Genomic DNA, 24,721 nt, shown 5'->3' on the forward strand with positions numbered 1-24,721 from the left:
AGAGAAAAACTAGAAGAAAGATAGTGAACATCCTCCATCGCCAACTCCTGGACTACTCTTTACAAACAAATACTGGGATAGAACATCGTATTAGAACGACTCCACAGCTGAAAGGGCGTTACAATATAATATTCCATCCCCGTACCATCAAACTTACTCGACCTTTCAACCGTGTGGACGTTATAATGCAATGGTCGTTTCCACTATTTGTTTGTAAAAGAGTAACCCAAGAGTTGGCGGAGAATGTGGTCACTTACTGCCTTCTCTCTGGTCTTTCACTGCTAAATTTGTGACGGCTATCATTGATAGCCCTCGTTTAGTTTTACGCAAAATTTAAAACAAACAAATAAACCCTTAAAGGGCGATCATGTTTGCTGAGAGAATGCGAGACTGCAACCTGAAAATTGCGAGGCGAGCGCCCTCTAAACACCAAATCATGCGAGACCCTACCTGGCAGTACAGGAAGAGCATAATTGTATTCTACGGTAATTCTTAAACACTATTGTTTCTTCTATACATTTACGAGTTGACAGTAAAAACATGCAAAAACTGTTAGTTTACATCTATTAACTTAAACTTATATCCATTATTGAAGTAAACTTTGAAAAATTCAAAGATAACTTTCGATGTGATTCTATTGATTACTTGACCGTTTGTAAATGTTTCGTCTCTTTGTGAGTCAAGTTTTTGGACTTACATTGTTTAAATCTATAGTTCAATACCTCGTGGTGGGCGTAGCGCGGATAGATCGTTTTATAGGTTTGTAGTAAGAATAGAAATAATGCTTATAGCCCTTTTATAGGTCTATAGTAAGAAAACTATAAGAGATATGTTTCGTTGCTCTTTGTCCATATTCAGCAATAAATATGAATATTTTATTTTATATATGTTTCATATAAATTAAGTGTTTTTGCATAAACGATTTAAGCAGTTTCCGTGATGAACATATGTATTTTGAAAGGTCGTCCTTTTCACCTGAAATTGAACCTTCAAGACTTTCTCCTCAAATGAACTTTGAACTGTACATTCCTGCCCATTTCTACTATGTATGGTTGAAGTTTTGATTGTATATGTATATGTGTGTGTGTATGTATATATATATAAATAATATGTATTATGTATTCCTAATCTATACATTCTATTACAGATCTCTGAATGTAATGTATATTCACAATCTAATAATTTTGAAGTTAAAATGTTGCAATTTCTGAAAGTTTCAACTCCTTAAAACTATAATTGAATGTGAAAGTAACGTAGTTTCTAGGAATTTAACCTTCGCATCTTGAATGTGTTAAATAAATAAACGTAAGGAAATATTCATGTTATGCGAGTGCAAAAGGCTTAAGAAAATGTTCCATTTCCGATTTATGTTGGAGCAGTGGTTCCCAACCTTTTTTATGCCCCGCACCCCTAAAAAATATTAATATCTTCTCGCACCCCTTACAGTAATTATTTATTTGAGAATAAAAGTGAAGGTGGCCAAAACAAATGTTATCTCGCACCCCTGGTTGGGAACCACTGTGTTAGAGTTAGAAATGTCTTAACTAATTTCCTAGGCCCGGCCTGGCCAAGCGCGTTAAGGCGTGCGACTCGTAATCTGAGGGTCGCGGGTTCGCATCCCCGTCGCGTCAAACATGCTCGCTCTTTCAGCCGTGGAGGCGTTATAACGTGACGGTCAATCCCACTATTCGTTGGTAAAAGAGTAGCCCAAGAGTTGGCGGTGGGTGGTGATGACTAGCTGCCTTCCCTCTAGTCTTACACTGCTAAATTAGGGACGGCTAGCACAGATAGCCCTAGAGTAGCTTTGTGCGGAATTCAGAAACAAACAAACAAGCAAACTTAACTAATTTCGACAACAGGGATCGCAAAAACTGATATGATAGTCATGGTGTAATATAAAACGTTTAGCAGTCAACTAATTTTATATTACGGCATGGATAATTAAACTCATATAAAAAGTTGGAATCTATACTTTGACATCGAACGTTTATTCACTTTATTTCTTTTAAAATAAGTTTATAAGGAAAACAGGTATACAATTACTTCCAAACTTAAGTTAAAATAATACGAAAACATCTGTCTTAGTACACCAGTCGGTTTTGAAGAAATCCAGAACGGAAGACTACTTTGAGTGACTTTGTGGCCATTATACAAATTCTAGCTAGGTGTGGAGTAGAGTTGACATGCTATGTTAAAAACAGTATGTCATGTTACACACAACAGTAGGGTTGACATGCTATGTTAAAAACAGTATGTCATGTTACACACAACAGTAGAGTTGACATGTTATGTTAAAAACAGTATGTCATGTTACACACAACAGTAGAGTTGACATGTTATGTTAAAAACAGTATGTCATGTTACACACAATAAAACTAAGAGTTTATTACTTTCTCTGTGTAATTTTGTCATTTTTACTTTTGTTTTGATAATTTAAAAAAATTCAATTTACCAGAGAATAACATTAAAAAAAAGGTTAATGAAAATACAAGTAGACTTAAACATAATGTTTAATATAAGTAATAAATTGAAAAATAATTTCTATCTTATCACATTCTGTTGAAATAGTAGTACCAAAATTAATTAGTTAGAAAAAACCCTAACTCAACAAGCACTTTAATCAACTCAAGTTTACACAAACACGTGGTAATGTGTGTCACACTTACACCCCTCCCTTCCATTCCTTTCTGTAAAAAATAAAAAAGCACGATGACAAACAGTATTAACATATGAAATTCAGCCATTTGTCTATTGGCTAGGGTAGAAGGTCAACAGTTCATGTTGACCAATGGCAAAGATCGTTATTACTTGAACCTGGCCAAGGAAAAAGGGGGCGATTTGCCTCCTGCTCTTCCTCGTCGATTGGTTAAAGTAAAGTACTATGGTACGCACTTGCTTTTATGATAGATCCTTGAACCCGTAGCACGTGCTGTTTACGCATTTGTAATTCATTAAACTGTTTGTGGTGTTCTATTACTATTAGTGCGGAGTCTAGAGCTGTGGTTTACTAGACTGTTTTGCAGGGTAATATTATTTTACGTTAATTATGTTATGTAGCTGTAAGTGATTTTCAGTGCTAAATTATAGTTAACTTTAATTATATAATTTCATTGACGTAGGTATGAGCGCTTAAAGTTTTCTCTTTCTTTTCAGATTTCGCTAAGAATTTTCACAAAACTTGTGACACGTTGGTTATTTTTCACAGCGATGCAAGAATGCATATGTCGGTGGCACCCCGTCGACATGACGTGATAATTGCTTCAACCCTAACTAGAATTTTATTCCTTGTTATTGTGACAAGTTTAGTTAACGGCTCAGAAGGTAATTAAGTATTTAAGGTTATGTTATGTAGGTTACTTTGTACCTAAAATCGATGATTCGTTATTATTCAGTGTTGGAGCATTTTATTAATATTTATTTTCAAAGAAATTTAAATTTAATTGTGAAAGCTATTGACTGTATTATATGTATAGTATATTAAAATAATATATATTAAACATTCACTTGTTTTGAAAGGTGTTTTGATTAAACTTAATAAACTGACAAGCTTCCAAAAATTAAAGCTGCTCTGTATAAAATGGTAATACTCTTCGTTTATAGTCATGTGGTGGCGAACTAAATCTTTATATCTTATAGTATCTTTATTATCTGAGGAAAAATGTATACTTGTTTCCACGTCTACGGGTTATTAATATTAAGAGTTTAAAGGAGGTAGTGTATATATATCTCGTCAAATCTATGAATGTAAGTTAACTCTTCATAATTAGTAATCAGCTGATATTTCAACGGAAAAAGGTGTTTTTTTTTATTATTAATTAAACACGTTCGTGTGTGAAAACGGTCATTGTATACGTCACAAAATCAATGAAGGGGTTACGTTTAGCCTAAATTTTTCATGAACTAGCATGCTTCAGGTGATGTTCTTAGGTTTCAGAGCAACTTCGTGGATAAATATATTAAGTTTTAAGGAATAAATTATATTTGTGAATAATATATTACATTATATATTGCATTCTTTTGACGCTTGAAGAATTTGATTCTTTGATTATCTTTCGTGAAATATTACCATAAAACGAAACTTTCATTTCGACGCTTTTCGAAACGGAAATTAACTTTGTTATTACACCAATAAATTTGGTGTGGCCTGAACAATCGATCATATTATATGCATACAAAGCAACAAATAAACGTAGCAAGAATTAAAATACTAACGCATGCCTTTTTAATAAGTACGCACAACATTATCACAAAGACACATTGAGAATAGCTATCATATTTCTTGAATTCGTCAAACAAAACAGCCTTGTTAACTTCTTATATTTAAGGCGTAAATTGATATCTCTACATACTCATGCTTACAAAAGTCTAAAGCTTGTTAAAATGAATTTGTTACAACCACGTATCTAAACATTTTGCGTTAAATGAAAGTAAAAATTAAATCTAGAACTTAAGATGGGAAGTTTAATAAAAGAAAAAAAAAAAGGACGCCAAAATGGCAGATTAAATGTCGCGTTGGAATTCATTTCAGACCACAACAACCAGCTAAAACCGGTACGAACCGCCTACACACCAGTGCTCTTTGACTTTTCATCTGTTATTCACTAATCCTACACTTCGTTATGTACTGAAAATATTCAAGTAATTTCTGTGTCAGATTAACAGAATTAACAGATTACTTCTATTGTGAATGCTGCAAGTGTGTTAAAATGTCTTCAGTAATAAAAAGGTGGAATTCTTCAACTTGTTAGATGCGCGTAAATTTCTTTCCCCCATTATGTAAATTGTCTTAAATATTAACAAATTGGTGTAATTCAGTACATGTGTAAATTGTACACATGACTTTTTCTTTTTTACGTTTGTGGCTGATATTCTGAAAATACCATGAAAAAAATCTTAATTTATCATTACTGTTTATATAAGAATTATTTTATATCTTTATCTGTTTAATTCTATCGCTAGATCTTATAAGTGGAAAATTAGTCGTCCAGCAAGATGGTAAAACTATCCCGAATAGTATGGTTTCTACCAATGTAAATACCACGCTGGTCGTGGTACTGAATGATATCAACGGGTATTTACAAACGACGAAGTTATCATTTGCCTGGATAATAGAGGACAAAACAATTGTGGATGTAGGTTCGAATTTAAGTTGCGTGTTTAGTACTCCAGGTAACCATACTATTCATGTCATCGTAGTTGCAAAGTTACCACCTCGTGGGAACTCGGAAGATTCTAACTACAGTGATGATGACATGTTTCGGTGGGGATTCTTCAGTGAGAAAATACTTGCGAAAGGTTGGTGGTTTAATAAGTAATAGTGTTGTTTTAAGCAATTGACTTTTGCATATAACTCAGCTAATTTGTTTATTGAAGCGAAAGAAACAAACTACTGTTAGTTTTAGAGCAAAGCCACATTAGGCTATATTTTTTTGTCCACCACGGAGGATCGAATCCCAAACTTTAGCATTGAAACAAACGACTGGCACTTACAGTATTTTTTTTTTTTCTGTTTATTATGCAAATATACTTTAGAACGTTATCAAAAGACTTACGGATACGGTTATTTGTTGAGAAAGATATAATTAGTTATACTTGAAATATACGTATGTGATTTGGAGCTACACACTTGATTAGTTACACTTGAAATATACGTATGCGACGTAAAGCTACACACGTGCAGCAAAATCTTTATTGAATCATTGCCAATAATGTTTGTTTTTCGAATTTCGCGCAAAGCTACACTAGGTCTATCAGCGCTATCCGTCCCTAATTTAGTAGTGTAAGACTAGAGGGAAGGCAGCTAGTCATCACCTCCCACCACCATCTCTTGGGCTACTCTTTTACCAACGAATAGTGGGATTGACTGTCACCTTATAACGCCCCCACGGCTGAAAGGGCGAGCATGTTTGGTACGACCGGGGCTCAAACCCGCGACCCTCAGATTACCAGTCGAACGCCTCAACCCACCTGGCCATGCCGGGCCCTTACCTATATATATATATATATATATATATATATATTTGAGATTGTTTGTATATCTTGGGACTACATAATAGAACAAAATTTAGAAGTTTGATGAATTATAAGAACAGGCCTTAGTGTTAACCCTCTCTATACTAGCTTGGTCATCTTAACCAGCCACGTAGTAGTAGTAATAATCACCAGGAAACCTTAAGTTCATCTGCACAATATTTGCTGAGTGTAATTTTGTGTACATAAAATGATTTTTGAATCAAGTGAATTTATGGAGTCTGTCAAAGTGGAAGACGACAATTTTTATATTAAAATGAAAATATTTTATCTACCAGCTTACAAATTTCTTTTTTATAGTCGCTAAAAGTACATAAAAATTATTCTCCGCCATAACACTTCACTTTACGGACTCTGCTTGACGTACTTTTTTTAACCATGACAAAAACGTGATACATCAAATTTCCTTTTTCTCTTTGTAGAATGACTTTATATTTTAAAAATATTGCAATTATTTAAACTAAAACATTGAGAACTCTATATTTTCACAACTATCTTCATTTACTTTTATTATTCTTTAAACCACGTCCAAGTACTGCGACAAAAACTAAATGTGAATAATGAGGTAATTCACAAGTAGTTCACAGGCAGATCCTGGTGAGGTTTTATATTTACATTTTGATATTCAATCTAACAAGTTTCCAATTTTTACATTTTGATTATTTTTATAACAAGAGACAAGGATATAAACGAGATTCAAGAAAGAGTACTTACGTTTGGTCTTTATGGTGGTCCGCCGATTTAACGTAAGCCTTTGTTGTTGTTTTTTATATAAAGATTGCACTAGCAGTAGTACTGAAATTGCAAAATAATTACAAGTAACGAGTTTTTCGTAAAATTATCTTCTAATGTGTAAAATTACTATACTGTCAGCTGATGAAGAGAAAACGAAGTAATCATTTCTTGAAAGATATAAGCATTTTATACAAGTTGTATACATCTTGAAGCAGGATTTGCATTAGGTATACGTTTTTAAATGTCGAACGTAAAGGCTGGTACCGATTTCACGGAAGCTTATTTTGATAATAAATTGTCGCTATAAATTGTAATGATGAACGCAAGTTATGTCGTGTTGTCGTACAGCATTTCCCATTGACTGACCTCACGTTAGCAGCGTACGTTTTGGAATGGACGAAAAAATGTCTTTAAGATCATCCATTTTTGCATAATTGTGGCAGTAAATATGTTGGATCTTTGTGTCATTATAATACAACAAAATCATCCAGTGACGAGACAGATTGCATGGAGGGAAAGATAGTAAAGAGTTTATATGTGGTAGTATATGTTGACCAATACAGTTACCAGCATAATAGGATAGGACACTTTTTATTGCATGGCATACTGATGAATAAGTTGCTGTAATTTCATAACACTTTTGCCCTCATTTCCATTACGTGATAAGGTTTAACACCATTGAACTTGTGCTCAATGACATAGAAATTGGGTACATACCAATGTTTTTGGACCTCGGATCCATGGAATATGGTTGAAATCTTTCAAGAAGTGACTGACTTTTGCAGTGCCATTTCTTCAAATATGGTATATCCTACCTCAAGAGACCTTTGATAATTTGGTGACAGTCAAGCATTGACTATGCCAAGCTATAATCAGTGACATTGGAGCTTATACTTTTCTTCTTCTGTTAAAGTAAGCAAGCAGTTCTTTAAGAGTTTAGATGGAGAAGACGAGTACTTGAGACTTCTGCATAGTGCATCTACATTAAACATTATAGGAAGACATTTTGAGCTACTAAAGCAGATGTTAATCAGATCATGTTGAAATCCAGTTATAATTAATAATTTTGGTAAGTAGAATTGTGAAATGTGGGAGAACATGGTTGAAGTAAACTTCTGAGGTAAGAGGTGTGATTATCATCAGAACTAAACTAGTTTAAGGTGTGTGGACACATGGTATAATTCTTGTTCTGTTAGAAAGTAACCCATATAGGTAATAATGTAGGATAATTGATGTACAAACATTTCTGGTTTTTGTAAAGCTGTGTTTATTCAACTATTTCACTTTGGTTTCGGTTTATAACGTCAGATGTACTTTTCTGTTATGGCTGGTTATTCCTGATGTAGAAATTGGGTGTCATTTTGATATTTTTTGTTTAATTTTTCTCTACCCTCTGATCTAGTTTTACTGCATGATCATAGAATCTTCTAGGTATTTTGGTAAGCATATTTTTAAAGAACTTGTAAGTAGGGAAAGTTATCATAATAATGTTTTACAGAGTTCTAAGTTATGTTAATGATGCACAAAAGAGCTGCAACAGAATTTCCTAAGGGAAAAGGTATAAGGTAAGTTTAACCAGATGTTCATAAAGTGATGAGCAGAGGTAAAGGCAGGACTAAATTAACATCTACTAGTTTTGTGTTAGGTTTTGCAAAGGCTTGTATTTATTATGTATGGGGACAGGTTCCAAAGTGCTCAAGACAACAACATTTTATTAATTTTTGAAACATCCACTAGAAGTACCAGTGAAAATAAGGGGAACTGATTGAATTTGCTGAATTCAATGATGGTAAAAAAGCCTCCAAAGCTTGTATCCAAAATTCTTGTATGACCAGGTCTCCTACCAAATAAAATTGAATAACTTTTGCTAAGAAGCTTGTAATTAAGGAATCTGTACTCCCACAGTAAAACAGGTTCATACAATTTAAGGCTAGTTAACGTACTTCAAGATTTGAAAACTAGACTGACTCATAGTAGTTGTGGCCCTTTGGTGAGAAGCACCAATTTTTCTCATAAATCCAGCAACGAGGCATTCTGGGATAATCTAGCAGATAAATATATAACTTTCAAAGAAGGAATGCAAAAGGAACATGCCATTTTTTTTAGTGATAGCTACCATTGAAAATGCACCAATTGTTGTTGTTAAGCCAACATGAATGTAAGAAAAAGTGGACAAGAGACGAGTGAGGACATATCTACAGCTCAAACGTTTGGGATTGTCTTGTGTTCTAACCACAGAAGCTCATATACTTAACACCTGCAGACATTTTCCAGTATGGTGCACAGATATGAAACCATGCTGAAGAAGAGAATGCAGTCTACAAACAAGCAGTTTTATTTTAATCTGTTAAATTCATCTGTCAGTGTGAATTCCACATCTTTTTACAGTCAGTACATGTATCACTTCTTACATTTCTTTATAAATTCTACATTTATTTGAAGAATTATCTTGTTATTGTTAAGCTTTTTCTTTCTCCAGTATTATTCTGAGCAATTCTACAGGATGTTTTAGAAATAGCTTTTTTTAATTAAACTATTATTAGAAATGAAACTTTAATTTCACTGTAGGTCTTGATAGTATCCAAATTAGTGTAATGTGCACATTATTATTAATTAATTACTAAATATAACTGTCCCCTGTTGGTACAGCAGTGAGTATACGGATTTACAACGCTAAAATTAGGGGTTCGATTCTCCTTGGTAGACTTGGCAGATAGCCACATGTGGCTTTGCTATAACACACACACACACACACACACACACACACACACAAAATATAGCTACTTAATTGCATGCAGCTAAAATCTGAAAAATACTAAAAATTATACATCTGTTTTATCTTAATTTGCTATTTAAACAGTGCCAACACATTTGTAAATGTTGAGAATCTCAAATGTAACACATTATTAAAACAGTTGTAAACATATTTCTGTAATGATAAAATAAACTAATAACAAAAACTTTCAAATCAAATTAACTTAGACATCATAAACTCTATAGTCAAATTAATATTACACAGTTTGTTATTTATACACAGTTTTATAGAAGTTCCAGTTATGTATGGAACATCCTGCTTATTCACCCACTTTTATAATTTTCAAACCTGTCCCACCTTTGTTGCAGGTTTCTGTTACTTCATTGTTACCACCTTAACGTTCTGCTGTGACCAGACATGTTACAATATTTCACTCTCGTCTTCCATCTTTACCCTTTTCCGATTCCATTTGCCATTACTTTCAGTGTTTTGTTTAGATAGAATAAAGATAAAATGCAATGACTTCTTTTCGCGTTCTTCCGACCTTCGTCTCCCAACGGTAATCCAATAACCTCTTGTTGGACTGGAAAGTGACATTCTAGTTGGTTTTGGTTTTTTTTCCTTTACTGTAGACAAATGGTAACAAGGGGGAAATGTAATCAGTAGTTCACGTGTACTTGTGTTCTGAGAAAGAAAACCTATTTGTTGTAACAAATATGCATTTCATATATATTGCATAGTTTAGAAATCCACAAAACTTCGCAAAAGTTGAGTAGGTCTCACCTTATTTCCTGGTTTGATTGATAATTACTCCACAACACTCGTAGTGCTTATCAGTTTGACAAGAATGACCTTGCGTTATGGATGTATGTATAACATATTCACAGGTCACAAGAGTCGCGTAAGTTATGGCTAATCACAATGCTCTAAAACAAACGTGAAGAAATGTTACCGTAATGAGATTGTGATTTCTGTTTTCATGAAAGCATTGGCTCTGTGTACATCGTTTTCTATAAGGGAGTCATTATTTGTAACACAGTATTGACTTGGATAATACGCTACTTTGTATACTTTGACATGTGAAATGTATATCGCTAAGTACATACAGGTGCTTGTTTACCAGTTACGTGTTAGGCCTTACATTTATTGGTTGATAGCACATAGTTAATATTTTGTTATATTCAAAATGTTAGATTTATGTATCTTAATGTCTCAATAACCCAGAACTATTCTATTACAGATGTATTTAGAAAGTTTCACTGTAGTATTCAATTTTTCTCCCCACGTGTTTTTTTTTTCATTTAACCCCCCTTCAATTTTACTTATCCCTTAATCATTTTTTCTGCTCCCCCCCCCCCGATCATTACAAATCCCTTTTTTTAACTTTCTATTTTACTGAAACTCTTACTGCCTCTTTCATCTTTTAGTTCTAAACATTTTTTTTTCCAGCTTTTCATCCTGTTGTGGCTTCCTTTGTCTTTAATTTCACCCATTCAGACATTGGTACAAAGTTTCTTTCTGTACACGTTTGACTTATTGCACACATTTCTTTATTGTGATTATCACTACATGTTTTCAAAACGTATTCTCAAAAATAATAAAGTAGCCTCACAATACTCTACGTTACGGTGTCGATGACTATCTCTTATTTTCTTATTTTCCAACTTCTGTTTTAAGTTTTTTTCTGAATTTTGTCTTATTTTATGGCTCATTCCATATTTCTCGCATTGTCCGTGTTTTTATTTCACTGTCAGTAACCGTTGTTGTTCAGGGCTAGAACAATACACAGTGGGCATAAAATCCTTTGCACTTGTCATTCTCGTGGTTAATATCGCTATTCAAGGGATGTTCGCAACTGTTCGAATGGAGGACGTTACCTAAATATTCTATGTGATATAGAGAATAACACGATTTTAAAATTATGTGGGGATGGACACGTGAAATGGATTTTATAAAAGAAAAACAACAAAAAACAACTTTGTTGTAATATATTTTCCACAATGGAAGTGCTAGTATACTATAGTTTCTTGTTTTTCAGAACCTATTTCTAGCGTCAATGTTAGTGGAAATGTGCATTTATATGAACAGGACGTGCTGGAACTTAAAGTGATATGTAGTGGCAGGTGAGAACGTTTTCTCTATTGTTCAATCATGGTTTACTATCCAGTTATGGATAATTCATCTCTGACACACCTAATTAAATAAATAAATAAACTCCTGAAACAACTATCGACAAACTTTGTAACAATAATCATTGAAACATCCGACAGAAATCATTTTAATAAAAAAGTTGTATTTATAGCCCTTTAATGTGTCTTATGAATATTTCAACATTTCAAAATTAGTAAACAAATTTGTAAGATTTCAAGAGATGCATATTTACGATATTACTTATATATAAACTTCTCAGAGAGAACTGCACAGGTAAGTTACTGAAAACTATTAAATATTTTTTTTCTCTCTGATTAGCGGCCCTTACGAGTTCTGTTGGGAAGTTCTGGACACAAAACAACCAAACTCAAGCGGAAAGTGTAGATATTCTTCCACAAATCATAATTGTACTTTCCCGGTAATGCACGTATTTCCTCGTCCAGGATTTTATCGCATTAAGCTTTACCTGTCAAACGGTGTGGACCGTCGAGTAGAAGACATTGACGTGAACGTTAGCGCTTGTGAGTTTTCAAGTAATGATTCTATCATTGTTTGTTTATTTTTAATGAGCCGCAAGTAGACAAACGTATATGGTAAATTGGTGTCGTAAACATTCGAATCTTTCATTACTCTACCGTCTCTTTTTTTTTTTTTTCGTGCTTGTAATTCATAATTTTTAAGAGAAGTAACGCTTCATCCAATACATCCATCGACGTGTAAACACTTCGTTTAGATTTAACATCTGTTGTGTGCGTATCTGTCTATAATATTCTGTCATAAACCACAACTTCAGTGAAGAGAGAGAGAAAGTATTTTACTAGTTTAACTAGCGTACCCTCTAGAAGGATAAAAAGTGTTCTATTGTATACCAGTAACATTGACCAAATTTTCATAACCCTACTGTTTTCCCGTTTCATCTTTCGATAGTTAAACATATTTCATTAATTTATGGAAAAATAAAATAAAAACAACCTCAAGTTTGATTTTTTAAATTGGGGCTTCCTTATGAATGATTTTTTCCATTCACCCACTAGGATAAATAGCCCCTTATGGTTAATACGTAGTTTATCACATACACGTACTAGTTAGTACCCGTTCTGGAGAAGAGGACAATCGTATTTCTATTCCTCCCCCTCCCCCATTCTCCGTCATTCTTCATCAAATATTTAAATTTCAAACGTTAATACATATGTAATATTATGTTGAATTTGCTTTAGTGTAAATTTAATATATTTTTATACGTTTGAATCAGTAGTCACATTATAAAGTTATTTCAAGTATACTACAAATAAAATGCAATATTATACCTTTATATGAAAATAATATAAAAAATCGCAGGTATCTAGCCACCTGGAGGAAAACAAATTAGAATAAAATAGTCGTTGACTTGACTTTAATCTCTTTACCAAATAAGTATTATAATGTAACTCTTACTTTCTTGACAGTATATTCTATTGTAGACAGCATAATGTTTTATAGGCTGGACCTACAGTTTGGTTTTTTACACACAATATTCTAATTCTGCATACATTTCTTTTGTGTCTGAAGCTTAATATATAACATATTAGTGGATGTATAGTTAATGGCCTATAACTAACTAGGCTTCTAATGCAGTATTACAAATCAAATGTTAATCTAAAAAAAAAAAAAGAAAATCAATCCGGTTAACAGACAATAAAATCGTATATGAACAAAAATTGTTGTCTTGCGCACTTTCACGTAAGGTGAATGTGACCTGCTAATGAACGCGGCAGACAAACATAATTTATAACTAGAATAATCTCAACGTTGTTTGTCGAACTTTTGAGCCATTATTTGTGGACCTTTGTATGACGCTCACATTATTTATTTTCCGAAACGTTTGTTATTTACGAACAATGTAAAATATTGTAAAAATCAATTATTAAAGAAGGTTCTCTCCTTCCAGCTATCAAGACCAGACGTATTGCACCAATCGTGATATCTGTCGTTTGTTTGTTTTTGCTGGTAACATTCATCATCATTTTCGCCGTATATCATCATCATCAACTTAAAAAGAAAAGGAAGTGGATAGAAGTCGCTGATTTTGATTTTGAAAGTTCTATTATGTTGATTAAAAGATCGCTATTTCGAACTCTTCATCCATCATATATGAGCTTGTTTTGACGTTAACTGGTTATCGAGTTATGCAAAGGTTACGCTTTATGTTGGTTACTGATAGTCGACAGAGGCAAAGAGAGGATATAAAGCTGTATATATTTAAAGCCAATAAGACTGTGTATAATTTTTAAGATGGCTTGTGTAAATGGGCACAGTTTAAACAAAAAATGGTTGACTTGTGTGTTGATAGATTTCAAAGTGCTTAGATTGAAGTTCAGACGTTTTCCCTTAAGCTGTTTTATTATTAAAAGTCATCTTTTTATATTTCGCAATAATTTCCTCTTCGATAATGAAAGGAAGTTTTCTATGAGAAATATCCATATCTGCTTATGGTTTCTTAAAAGTAATCAAAATCAAGGTTTTAAACTAAACTGGTAACGTCACTATCCAACGTATGTGTGTGTGGAATAAGGATTCGTAAAACAATAAATTTTAAACCCGAATGTTTAATACGTGTTTTATTTTTCAGGACCTTAGTGCCTCATTAAAAAAAAAAGTTTGATTTGTTTTTAACATTTTTGCTAAAACAAAACTGTCGGTCTTCCACATAAGTTATTTTATTTTTGATATGTTTATAACAGATAACTGGAGTTTTGTAACACCACAAAATTTTAATAATTACTTGTAATGGTTCTGAACAAAAATTGAACAATTAATTGCGAATTAATGGCGGAAGTAACGTCAATGTGCATTTCACCAGTGAATTTTGTACTAGGGAAACGAGTTAAAAGCGAATGTTGTGTTTATAATACTTAATATGTGTAATTGGTTTTAACTAGTTTTAAACTTCTACATTGAAGCTTTGATGTGATATGTGAATAATCTCGAGCTCAGTGTTTTGTATAGCATTTTTTAAAACTTTTTTTACGTTTAATGAGGTTTTGCTCAAGAATATGGTATTTGTAAGAAAATTTGTTACAAATTTATACTTGTAGAAGTTGTAGATCAACAAAAACAGATTTAATGTACAATAAAGTTGACTAAATGATGAAAAGGTGTGAAAATATTAATTTGTCAACGATCCCTGCTGGCTAAGCGGTAAGCCTGAGGGCGCATAACACAAAAATTAGGGACTCTGTTCATTCATGGACAGATACAACTTTGAAAGTAGCCAAAAAAAACAACAACAAATTTTAGTAACATTCGGTGTTTTTAAAAATAGGCAGAGGTATTTGAAATTTGTCACTCAATGTTCAGAATATCAAAATTAAGAACTGTAATTGGTTTGTGATAGGGTTAACGAAGTAGTGATTATAGAGGTGAAAACGGTTAGCAAGACAAAATATTTTATTTGAAGAAGCTTCGCACGTCTTAAAATATGCTAATTCGGCAAAATATGGAAATAATAATGGTTATAATATTTCCAAACTTTGCTTAAGATCCAAAAAGTGTATTCAGAAACGTCCAAATCCTCGCAAAAAAAAATAATTTGTCTAATCAAATGTTTTCTTCCTATTATGAATTAAGTGATTCAACTATTTTTTTGCCAATGGTATCAACTGTATCGTTAATGCGTCAATGTCTAAAGAATGTAACTGTTGGGTTAAAAAATATTGTGAATTTTGAGTTATGTACTAAGTTTCTGACTCCTTTTGCTACGTACACTCTTATTGGTTTATTTTATTTCGTGATTTGGAAAAAAATGCGAAAGCGTTAATTTCAAATTTAAAGTTTAATTTGTTTAGACAGTCACGGGTTCGATTGTGCTCGCCCTTTCAGTCGTGGAGGCATTATAAAGTAACGATCAATCTTACTATTTGTTGGTAAGCGTAATCCCAGACCTAGCGATGGGTGGTGGTGTCTAGCTGCCTTTCTTTTAGTCTACCACTGCTAAATGAGGGATGGCTAGCGCAGATAGCCCTCGTGTAGCTTTGCGCGACTTTCTAAACAAACCAATCTAAACAGTTGTTATAAACACCGCCTACATTATGAAAAGCGTAATATTATGAACATGAGTTAAACATAAGAATATACAGAAAGCATGCAAGTGTCACCTGGACATTCAAAAACTTGCAACTTTTTATATATTAGCATCCAGTACTATTATAAGGAAATGCTACAAAATAACGTAATTTTATTTTGAACATTAATTACATACGGTTGTTTAGGAAAACATTTTTAAACGTTAAAATCTGTTTGAAGATAACTTATCGTTGCTGCACAGTAAGGTTGGTCAATCTCCTTGCCAGTTTTTCCTGTTTCACAAGCACGGCAAATGCTTTATCTCTGTCATCCCAGGGAAGGTTCTGTTCTTTCAGTTTACCTCCTCTGGGATCTAAACATCCACCCACGTGCTTGCCGTGTGTGGTGACCTGTGAATAGGAGGAGAGGATGCTGGTGATTGAGGAGTCTAATCCTAACACACCACTTTGGCTTTGAATTTCTGTAGACAATGCGACCTTAGAGTGGCTACCCTAGGTTCAATCGGCTGGTCCACTTGGGCTAGGGTCAACCAAGTACCACTGTTGGATGTTCTCAACAGGTGTTGTGGATATTATATTTGATGCTGGTGTTTGGGTATAGTGCTCACGAAACTCCGGCATTTCTGTAGTGTTCTTTTCTAGCATTGTAGTGCGTCCCCTCGTAGGGCTTTATGGCGAGTGGGGTCAGGGGTGCCGAAACATTTTTATTATGGATCCTCCAAATAAAAACTTAAAATAGTGAAAAAAACAGTCCAAAGGTAACCATTTGGTGTGTTTTGAACTTTGCGCAAAGCTACACAAGGGCTATCTGCGCTAGCTGTCCCTAATTTAGCAGTGTAAGACTAGAGGGAAAGCAGCTAGTCATCACCTCCAACTTTTGGGCTACTCTTTTACCAACGACCATTACATTATAACGTCCCCACGGTTGAAAGGGCGAGCATGTTTGGTGCGACCCACAAGTAAACGACCACGTCTTGAAAATTCAGAGCAGCAATCTTCAACATCTGTAACACCTATACCTCATTTTCTTATTACATTCTCTTTCAGACAAATCTTTAGGGTAAATGTCTCACTTGTTTATTCGGAAGGGACTTGTTGGCTCTCCAAAGTCAGTCAAAAAGCTTTGCTCTGGTGACGTATTGATGGAAACGTTCACATCCAAACACAGTGAATTCCTCTCACATTCAAAGGTGATTGGGGATATACCCATTGAGGTTACGTCCGATGCTACTTTGAATTCGTCACGAGGAGTTATTGTTGAGAGAGATTTGAAGAAAATCCTGGTCTTGTAGTCAAGGCTCGGCTCCGTGCCAGTTGGCAATCGACTTGGAGTGAGTAACGTGAAAACAACCTTTTCCGAATAAAACCATCTATTGGACTTTGGCCGTCTTGCTTCCGTAAGGATCGGAAATAGGAAGTTGTCCTCACTATACTATGCATTGGTCACAGTTTTGTAACTCGTTATTTTCTTTTATGTGAGACTGATGCACCAGTGTGTAGTCCTGTTAACACTCGGGTCACATTAAGCCACATTTTACTTTCTTGTCGTCGTTATGACTTAACGACTGCATCATTTTAAAAACGTTCTGTCCCAAGGTTTGTTCTCATAACATTAGACAGTGTTATTGGCGATGATGACACCATCTACCTTGCAAATGTTTTTAGTTTTTACCTTACTTTTAACTTTTTATCGGATGTTTGGCGCAGATAGCCTTGCTTCTTTGTGCTATAAAACCCAAAACCAACTAACCAACCTTTCATCCTGGACAATACCCCATGTGAGGTATATTCTGTGATACGTACTCCATGAATAGACATGAATGGCTAATTTATTTAACGGAAACTACAATATTTTCATTTTTGCATTGCGTAGTTTGTGGTCGACTTATTGACCTTTGGTACAGGTCTAGGTTTGTGTTATGGACGTACTTGCGTAGGTATGTATGTATGTCTGTGGTTGTTACTGTAGGCTGTTCCATCTCTGGTGAATGGCCTAGAGTTGCTTCTTTATAACTTGTCAAGACAGAAATAACCTCATTTAGAGTGATATTGTCTTTCACATCTAGGTGTAGTCTCATGGTTTTATGGGGAGACTCTTAATGAATCTATCTACAAGTATAACTTCCCGTGCAAACGGTATAAATTATCCATGTAGGTAAACAATCCCACACCTTTCTGAGCTTTACAACTTGGCTCAGTGAATCACCAAATTCTTTAGTGGATCAAATTATCATTTTATTTTAATGAGAACCATCTCCAAATCCTCTTGCTACTCATCATGGTATTCAATGGTGTTGTAGTAGTAGACCATCCAAGCTCAGGGGTCGCAGGTTCTAATCTTCATCACACCAAGCATGCTCTCCCTTTCAGCCAATGAGGGCGTTATAACTTTCGGTCAGTTCCATTATTCGTTGGTAAAAGAGTAGCCCAAGAGTTGACAGTGGGTGGTGATGACTAGCTACCTTCCCTCTAGCCTTACACTGTTAAATTAGGGGCGACTAGCGTAAGTAGACTTCATGTAACTGAACAAAATTAAAAAAACAAAACAAACCAAGCTCAGGGGCAGAAACCAGAACCTGTTTTTGGATCCACCCATTTATTCCAGGCAGTTACCTACCTGAGACATTTTTAAAAATGGCCCATGATCTATTTGGCTTCACTCATAGGAATGTATGGTACTGGCCAAAGGCTGGTTAAGATATGGGATAATGGACATTCTCAGAGACTCCAATTTGATGACTAGAGCAACAGGATGCCAAATTGTTCTCAAACCAATCATTCAGCCTTGCTTGTCCCAGGTTTCATCATGGGTTATTGTTGACCTTATAGGTGGCTCTTGGCTTGAAGATACTCATCACTTTTACGCCAGTTTTTACGTAGGAAAAACTCTGTCCATTGCAAGATAAGCACTTTAACAAGTGTAGTTGCTCAAAAACGTGACATTTCTTATCCTTCTTGGCTGAATGTCTGAGTTTTGGGATAGAACTGTTACTATGGGTCTTTGGTTGGCAACAGTTTAGGAGTTCAATATATCCCGTAGTTTCAGAGTGATTAATGCCATTCCATACCGACAACCCTTGATTCATCTGTGCTTTCCTTCCACCACAATAAATTCTCGTGGGCAAGGTGTGATCCACTGATCGGGGTGCTCCAAACTTCTAGGTCTTCCTGAGTCTATGATTGCAAGAAAACCGATATTGTGTAACTTAGAAGCACCAGTAATAATCCTATGTTCAGAAACGTATTTGTTCACGATGAAAATGAAAGTCTAGTAAGCAATTAGTATATAGTAATTAAAAAAGCAAGTAGTAATTGATTAATAATTGAACAGAGGTGACTGTATGGTTACTAACCATGACAATTACAAACTTTGTTCGGAAAGTGTTTTACTTTCTACAGTGAGTATGTTTCTAGCTTTACTTAAAGCTACTATTGTGGCTCATTTTCTTCAGTGGGTAGGGAGGTTTCTGTCTTTGCTTTAGGCTAAGATTGTTTTACTTTCTTCAGTGGGTAGGTTTCTATCTTTGCTTTAGGCTAAGATTGTTTTACTTTCTTCAGTGGGTAAGTTTCTGTCTTTGCTTTAGGCTAAGATTGTGTTTCACTTTCTTCAGTGGGTAGGTTTCTATGTTTGATTTACGTTAAGATTGTGTTTTACTTTCTTCAGTGGGTAGGTTTCTATCTTTGCTTTATGCTCAGATTGTGGTTTACTTTCTTCAGTGGGTAGGTGCCCATCTTTAGTTTAAGATTGTGGTTTACTTTCATCGATGGCTAAGTTTCAGTTTTTGATTTAGGCTAATATTAATAGGGAGGGGCAAGCAACTAGTTCAAGCCAAAAAAATGTTAATACTTGAGCAGAAGAATGTTAAATATCATAAACAGCTGCACTATAACTATGCTTGTTTTTTTTTTGTATGTTTATTTATTGTTTATATTAGCATAGGCGTTGGAGCTTGATTATGAACGAAGGAGGAGGGCAAACAAGTTTCGCCCGAAAATATATGGGTGTCTCCAAGGTATCAATCCAGACTGGAAGAGTGAAAGGACCTGGTGGAGCATAAGTGCCATGAAAGTGTGAAATAACACCTGTAGGTGGGAGAAAAATTAATTTCCGGGTGGAATTTGTTTAGTGTATTACAATCATTACAGCAATATACAGTACGTAACGACAAAGAACATTAGTAAAATGTATGAAATATCACAGATCAATATTAAACTTCTTGATGGAACGTTCTAGGAGAATTTCTCAATTTTCTCGCCTTCCAATGATATCGGCGGTAAGGTCCGATTCAGATTTAATCACTTGGTTTTGTGTAAGCACTTTCAATAGTTATTATTACGATATTATTTAGTCCAATGTGGTTTTGCTATAAGAAAACACGCACACACAAAATTCTGTCGCCTTAAGCCACTAAATGACCACTCTGCAGTGTATTATTGCGAGAAATATCACTCTTGGGTTATATATTTTCTCAAAAGGCATTATTAGTTTGAAAATATAAAGTTATGGATGTGCACTGATCTTTTGGACCAGATTTTTTTTTAAGGAGAGCAACTGTAATTATTAGAATATAAATCCTGGGTGTTCAGAAACTACTGATTTACATTTCCCGACTCTTAGATGGGCTGAAAGAATTCTATTAAACGAACGGTAATTCGTCTTAACTGAGATATTTAGTTTCAGAATTTCGAACTGCACCTTGTGAATTTTGTTTCATAGTAATAGACTTGTACAAAACTTGTCTTGATTCTGGAAAGTGTCTTCTGATTTTTAACTGAGATGGTTTGTTGTTCTTTTCATGTGGTAAACCCAGATTTTGATAGTTATATGAACAACAGACAGTCCGAACATAATAAAGCTCAAAGACAAAACGGAAACGAAAGAAAAATTCTGGTTTTGAAAATTAGTCAAAACTTCAAATCTGTTTCATTTGATAAAATCTTCAAACGAGAATTCCGAGAATATAATTCCGAACCCAAGCACGTGAATATCTTATTGAAAAGGTTTTTATCTTTATTTAAATACAGTAGACTTCAATATATTTTTTATATTTAATTTTAATTCGTTCCTAATGCAACGAATAACAATATTCAAATAAAAATGACACGTATTGGACCTTAAGTGTTAATCTGGCCTTAAACTTAAGAATAAACCAAAAGGTACGTCATTTCTTTGAAAGCTGTCGTTCATTTCGTCTCTGATTGTGTGGGTGTGTTAGTTTATGGAATAATAATAATTTTTTGCATGTACATGTACTTGCTATTTTAGCTTCATTTTTTGTTTTAGTTTTTAATGTTGTTCACAGATGGCAGGAACGATAAAAGCATAAGGCTTAATGCCAATTAATGTTCGTGCAAAACAAAAAAGACCATTTTTAAAACCATTTTATAATTGTACATTAGTTAGCTAACATGAAATTAGATAACTCTAGTGTAATTTAGGCTTTTTCAAAAAAATCAAGAAACTATATTATTAAAAATGATGATTTCGAATTTTTGTTAAAAGAAACAATGGCCTGAAAAGAATGTGGTGGCTGACATTTGTTATGTTACTCTGTTTGTTGTGAAACACAAAACGTAAATGGCAAGATGTGCTGTGTACATTAGAGTATAGAAACCATATTTTTCGCGTTTTAAACCTTCAGAAATGCTACTGAGAGCTTCGTTTGTAGTGAAAATGTTTAGGGAACAGTTAGTTAATAATCATTTAAGATATTGAAACACTGAACTGTAATAACATACCATGCATGTAGTAGGTTTACTACTTATAAACATCGTCTGGCATCCATTTACACCACAATTTAATTTGATAAGTACTAATTTTCTGATGAATTTAACAAATTTAATTAACACAGTCGGACAACATTTCATGTTTTTATGATATACAACGCCGAAGTTAGCGAAGCATGAAATATATTAGAACGAAATTGCAGAAGCGTCATATTAGTAGTACTTGCTTTATCTGCAGACCGCTGTTAACGAGGCCTTTATTCAGTAACAAATGCTCGCTAGACTATCTGCGCTACAACATATAAAGTCTTAGCTGGAGTTCTCCTTGGTTTTAGTGTTCGAGGGATAACAAATTATAGTTATATATAACGCAAATGTTTTTAAAAAACATGGTCCCTGTTAGACATATAATTATGATAAAATCAGTGCTTAATTTCTAGAAGAATAAAGTACTAGATCGCCACTGTAGTATGGTTTGGGATAAATGAGGTTGGAGGGTAGTTATGTAGTCGAAAATGTCAGTGAATACCAGTTTGCAACGAAGTAGAAGCTGATTAAAAGTTTGTTTATTTTTGTAATTTCGCACAAAGATACACGAGGGCTGTCTACGCTAGCCATCCTTAATTTAGCATTGGAAGAACAGGGAAAAGGCAACTAGTCATCACCAGCTACCTCCAACTCTTGGACTACTCTTTTACCAACTAATAATGGGATTGACTGTAACCTTATTACGCCCCCACAGCTGAAAGGACGAGCATGTTTAGCGCGACGGGGATGCGAACCCGCGACCCTCAGATTACGAGTCGCACGCCTTAACATGCTTGGCCGTGCCTTACATAGTTCTGATTTGTAATAAGTTTGTAGTTATTAAACATATGAACTGAAGATTTCATCTTCTTAAAACAGTTGGGCTAATATTGTTCAAAACTTCAGTCCGCACAGGTTCAATGTTTTACTGCATATGGAGATAAGGGATAATGATATTTTGTTTACAAATTTTGAGATGAGACAAGAATGATCTGTTACGAGTCGTGCAGCTAAGCTATTTGGAGACACTGATCAGATGTGAAAAATTTTAAAATGTAAATATTTAAATAAAAGGTCAGCTGTAAGTAATGACCCAGGTTGGGTCACAAATAGAAAAGGTTAGCTGTAAGTAATAACCAGGTTAGATCACAAATAGAAGAGATTAGTTGTAATTAATAACCAGGTTAGATCACAAATAGGAAAGGTTAGCTGTAAGTATTAACCCAGGTTGGATCACAAACAGAAAAGGGTAGCTGTAAGTAATAACCAGGTTAGATCACAAACAGAAAAGGGTAGCTGTAAGTAATAACCAGGTTAGGTCACAAACAGGAAAGGTTAGCTGTAAGTATTAACCCAGGTTGGATCACAAACAGGTTGTAAGTAGATCAGGTTGGGTCAAATAGAAAAGGTTAAAGGGTTGGATCACAAACAGTAAAGGGTAGCTGTAAGTAATAACCAGGTTGGATCACAAATAGAAAGGGTTAGCTGTAATTAATGACAAGGTTAGATCACAAATAGGAAAAGTTAGCTGTACGTAATGACCCAGGTTGGATCACAAACAGAAAAGGGTAGCTGTAAGTAATGACCCAGGTTGGGTCACAAATAGAAAAGGTTAGCTGTAAGTAATAACCAGGTTGGATCACAAACAGAAAAGGGTAGCTGTAAGTAATAACCAGGTTGGATCACAAATAGAAAGGGTTAGCTGTAATTAATGACAAGGTTAGATCACAAATAGGAAAAGTTAGCTGTACGTAATGACCCAGGTTGGGTCACAAACAGAAAAGGTTACTGTAAGTAATAACCAGGTTGGATCACAAATAGTTTAATAGATAAAATTAAAGAAAAGCATAAAAATTAAGATATTTAAATTGACTGTTATGACAGGAGATTTAGAAGTTGAAAACACTTGGTGAAGCTGGAAATTAGGAATCACAAAATGTTGGCTGAAAATGTAGAAACAGAAAGTATTTAAACAACATGATAGAACAGGGACCTTTGAGAGGATGATAAAGGAGGGTTAATATTTTGTGGTTATGACATGGCTGGATTATTAAATTTAGCTTTTTCTTCAGTTCTTACTAATGAATACTTAAGCAATATTTCTTATCTTGAACAGTTAGTAGATGTTACTAATGAATATTTGAGCAATATTTCTTACCTTGAACAGTTAGTGGATGTTACTAATGAATACTTAAGCAATATTTCTTATCTTGAACAGTTAGTAGATGTTACTAATGAATATTTGAGCAATATTTCTTACCTTGAACAGTTAGTGGATGTTACTAATGAATACTTAAGCAATATTTCTTATTTGAACAGTTAGTGGATGTTACTAATGAATACTTAAGCAATATTTCTTATCTTGAACAGTTAGTGGATGTTACTAATGAATATTTAAGCAATATTTCTTATCTTGAACAGTTAGTGGATGTTACTAATGAATATTTAAGCAATATTTCTTATCTTGAACAGATGGTCTGACAAAATTATTTTATTAATTCTGAGTTGGTTAATAACACATTAGGAACTTTATAAAGTGATAAGGCTCGTGAGCCGGGTAATATTATCTCAAGGGTTTTGAAGGAGGTTAAAGACTGGATATGTGAGCCACTTACTGCTATTTTTTGTCAGTTCTTGAGTAGTGGGGAGGAACCAGATGATTGGAAGTTAGCTAATGTAACTCCTCTTTTCAAGGGAGGATAAAAAATTTGTTCCAGTAGTTATAGGCCTGTTAGCCATACATCAGTTATGGGAAAAGTTTCGAAAGTCTATTAAAATATACTTTGTGGAGTTATTTAACAAGGTTTAGAAATTTACTGGATAGTAAACATAATTTTTCTAAGGAAAAATCTTGTCTTACAAATCTTTTGACATTCTTTGAAAAGGTCACTGCTTAGATAGATGAGGGTAATGGTGTAGATTTAGTGTATCTGGATTTTCAGAAAGCATTGACAAAGGGGCATATAAGAGGTTGGTTGGAAGAAAGCAGAAGGTATACAAATGGAGTTCAGCAAAACTGGATTAATGTGGGGTACCTCAGGGTTCAGTCTTAGGACCTTTGCTTTTTTTCTATTTACATGTATGACACAAATGAAAAAATGGTCAATAAATACTTAAATGATATTAAGGTCTTGGGTGTTGCTAGCCTGTGAAGAGGATTCCACTGATTTATAAAATACTTTAAATAACTTAGTGAGTTGAACAAATAAATGACAAGTGAGTTTTAGTTATAATA

General features: G+C 34.2%; 1 protein-coding gene across 1 annotated transcript; it reads left to right on the forward strand.

Moving 5' to 3' along the window:
* The first annotated feature begins 382 nt into the window (after window positions 1-382).
* Window positions 383-14,804, forward strand: LOC143236180 (uncharacterized). The gene is made up of 7 exons (XM_076474467.1): window positions 383-485; window positions 2,741-2,884; window positions 3,154-3,321; window positions 4,960-5,295; window positions 11,559-11,643; window positions 11,990-12,192; window positions 13,599-14,804. Exons 1-7 carry the CDS (start codon window positions 383-385, stop codon window positions 13,814-13,816), a joined length of 1,257 nt encoding a protein of 418 aa, XP_076330582.1. The 3' UTR covers window positions 13,817-14,804.
* Window positions 14,805-24,721: the final 9,917 nt, after the last annotated feature.

The sequence above is a fragment of the Tachypleus tridentatus genome, chromosome 13 (genome assembly GCF_004210375.1).
Source record: "Tachypleus tridentatus isolate NWPU-2018 chromosome 13, ASM421037v1, whole genome shotgun sequence".
NCBI classification, from domain to species: Eukaryota; Metazoa; Arthropoda; class Merostomata; order Xiphosura; family Limulidae; genus Tachypleus; species Tachypleus tridentatus.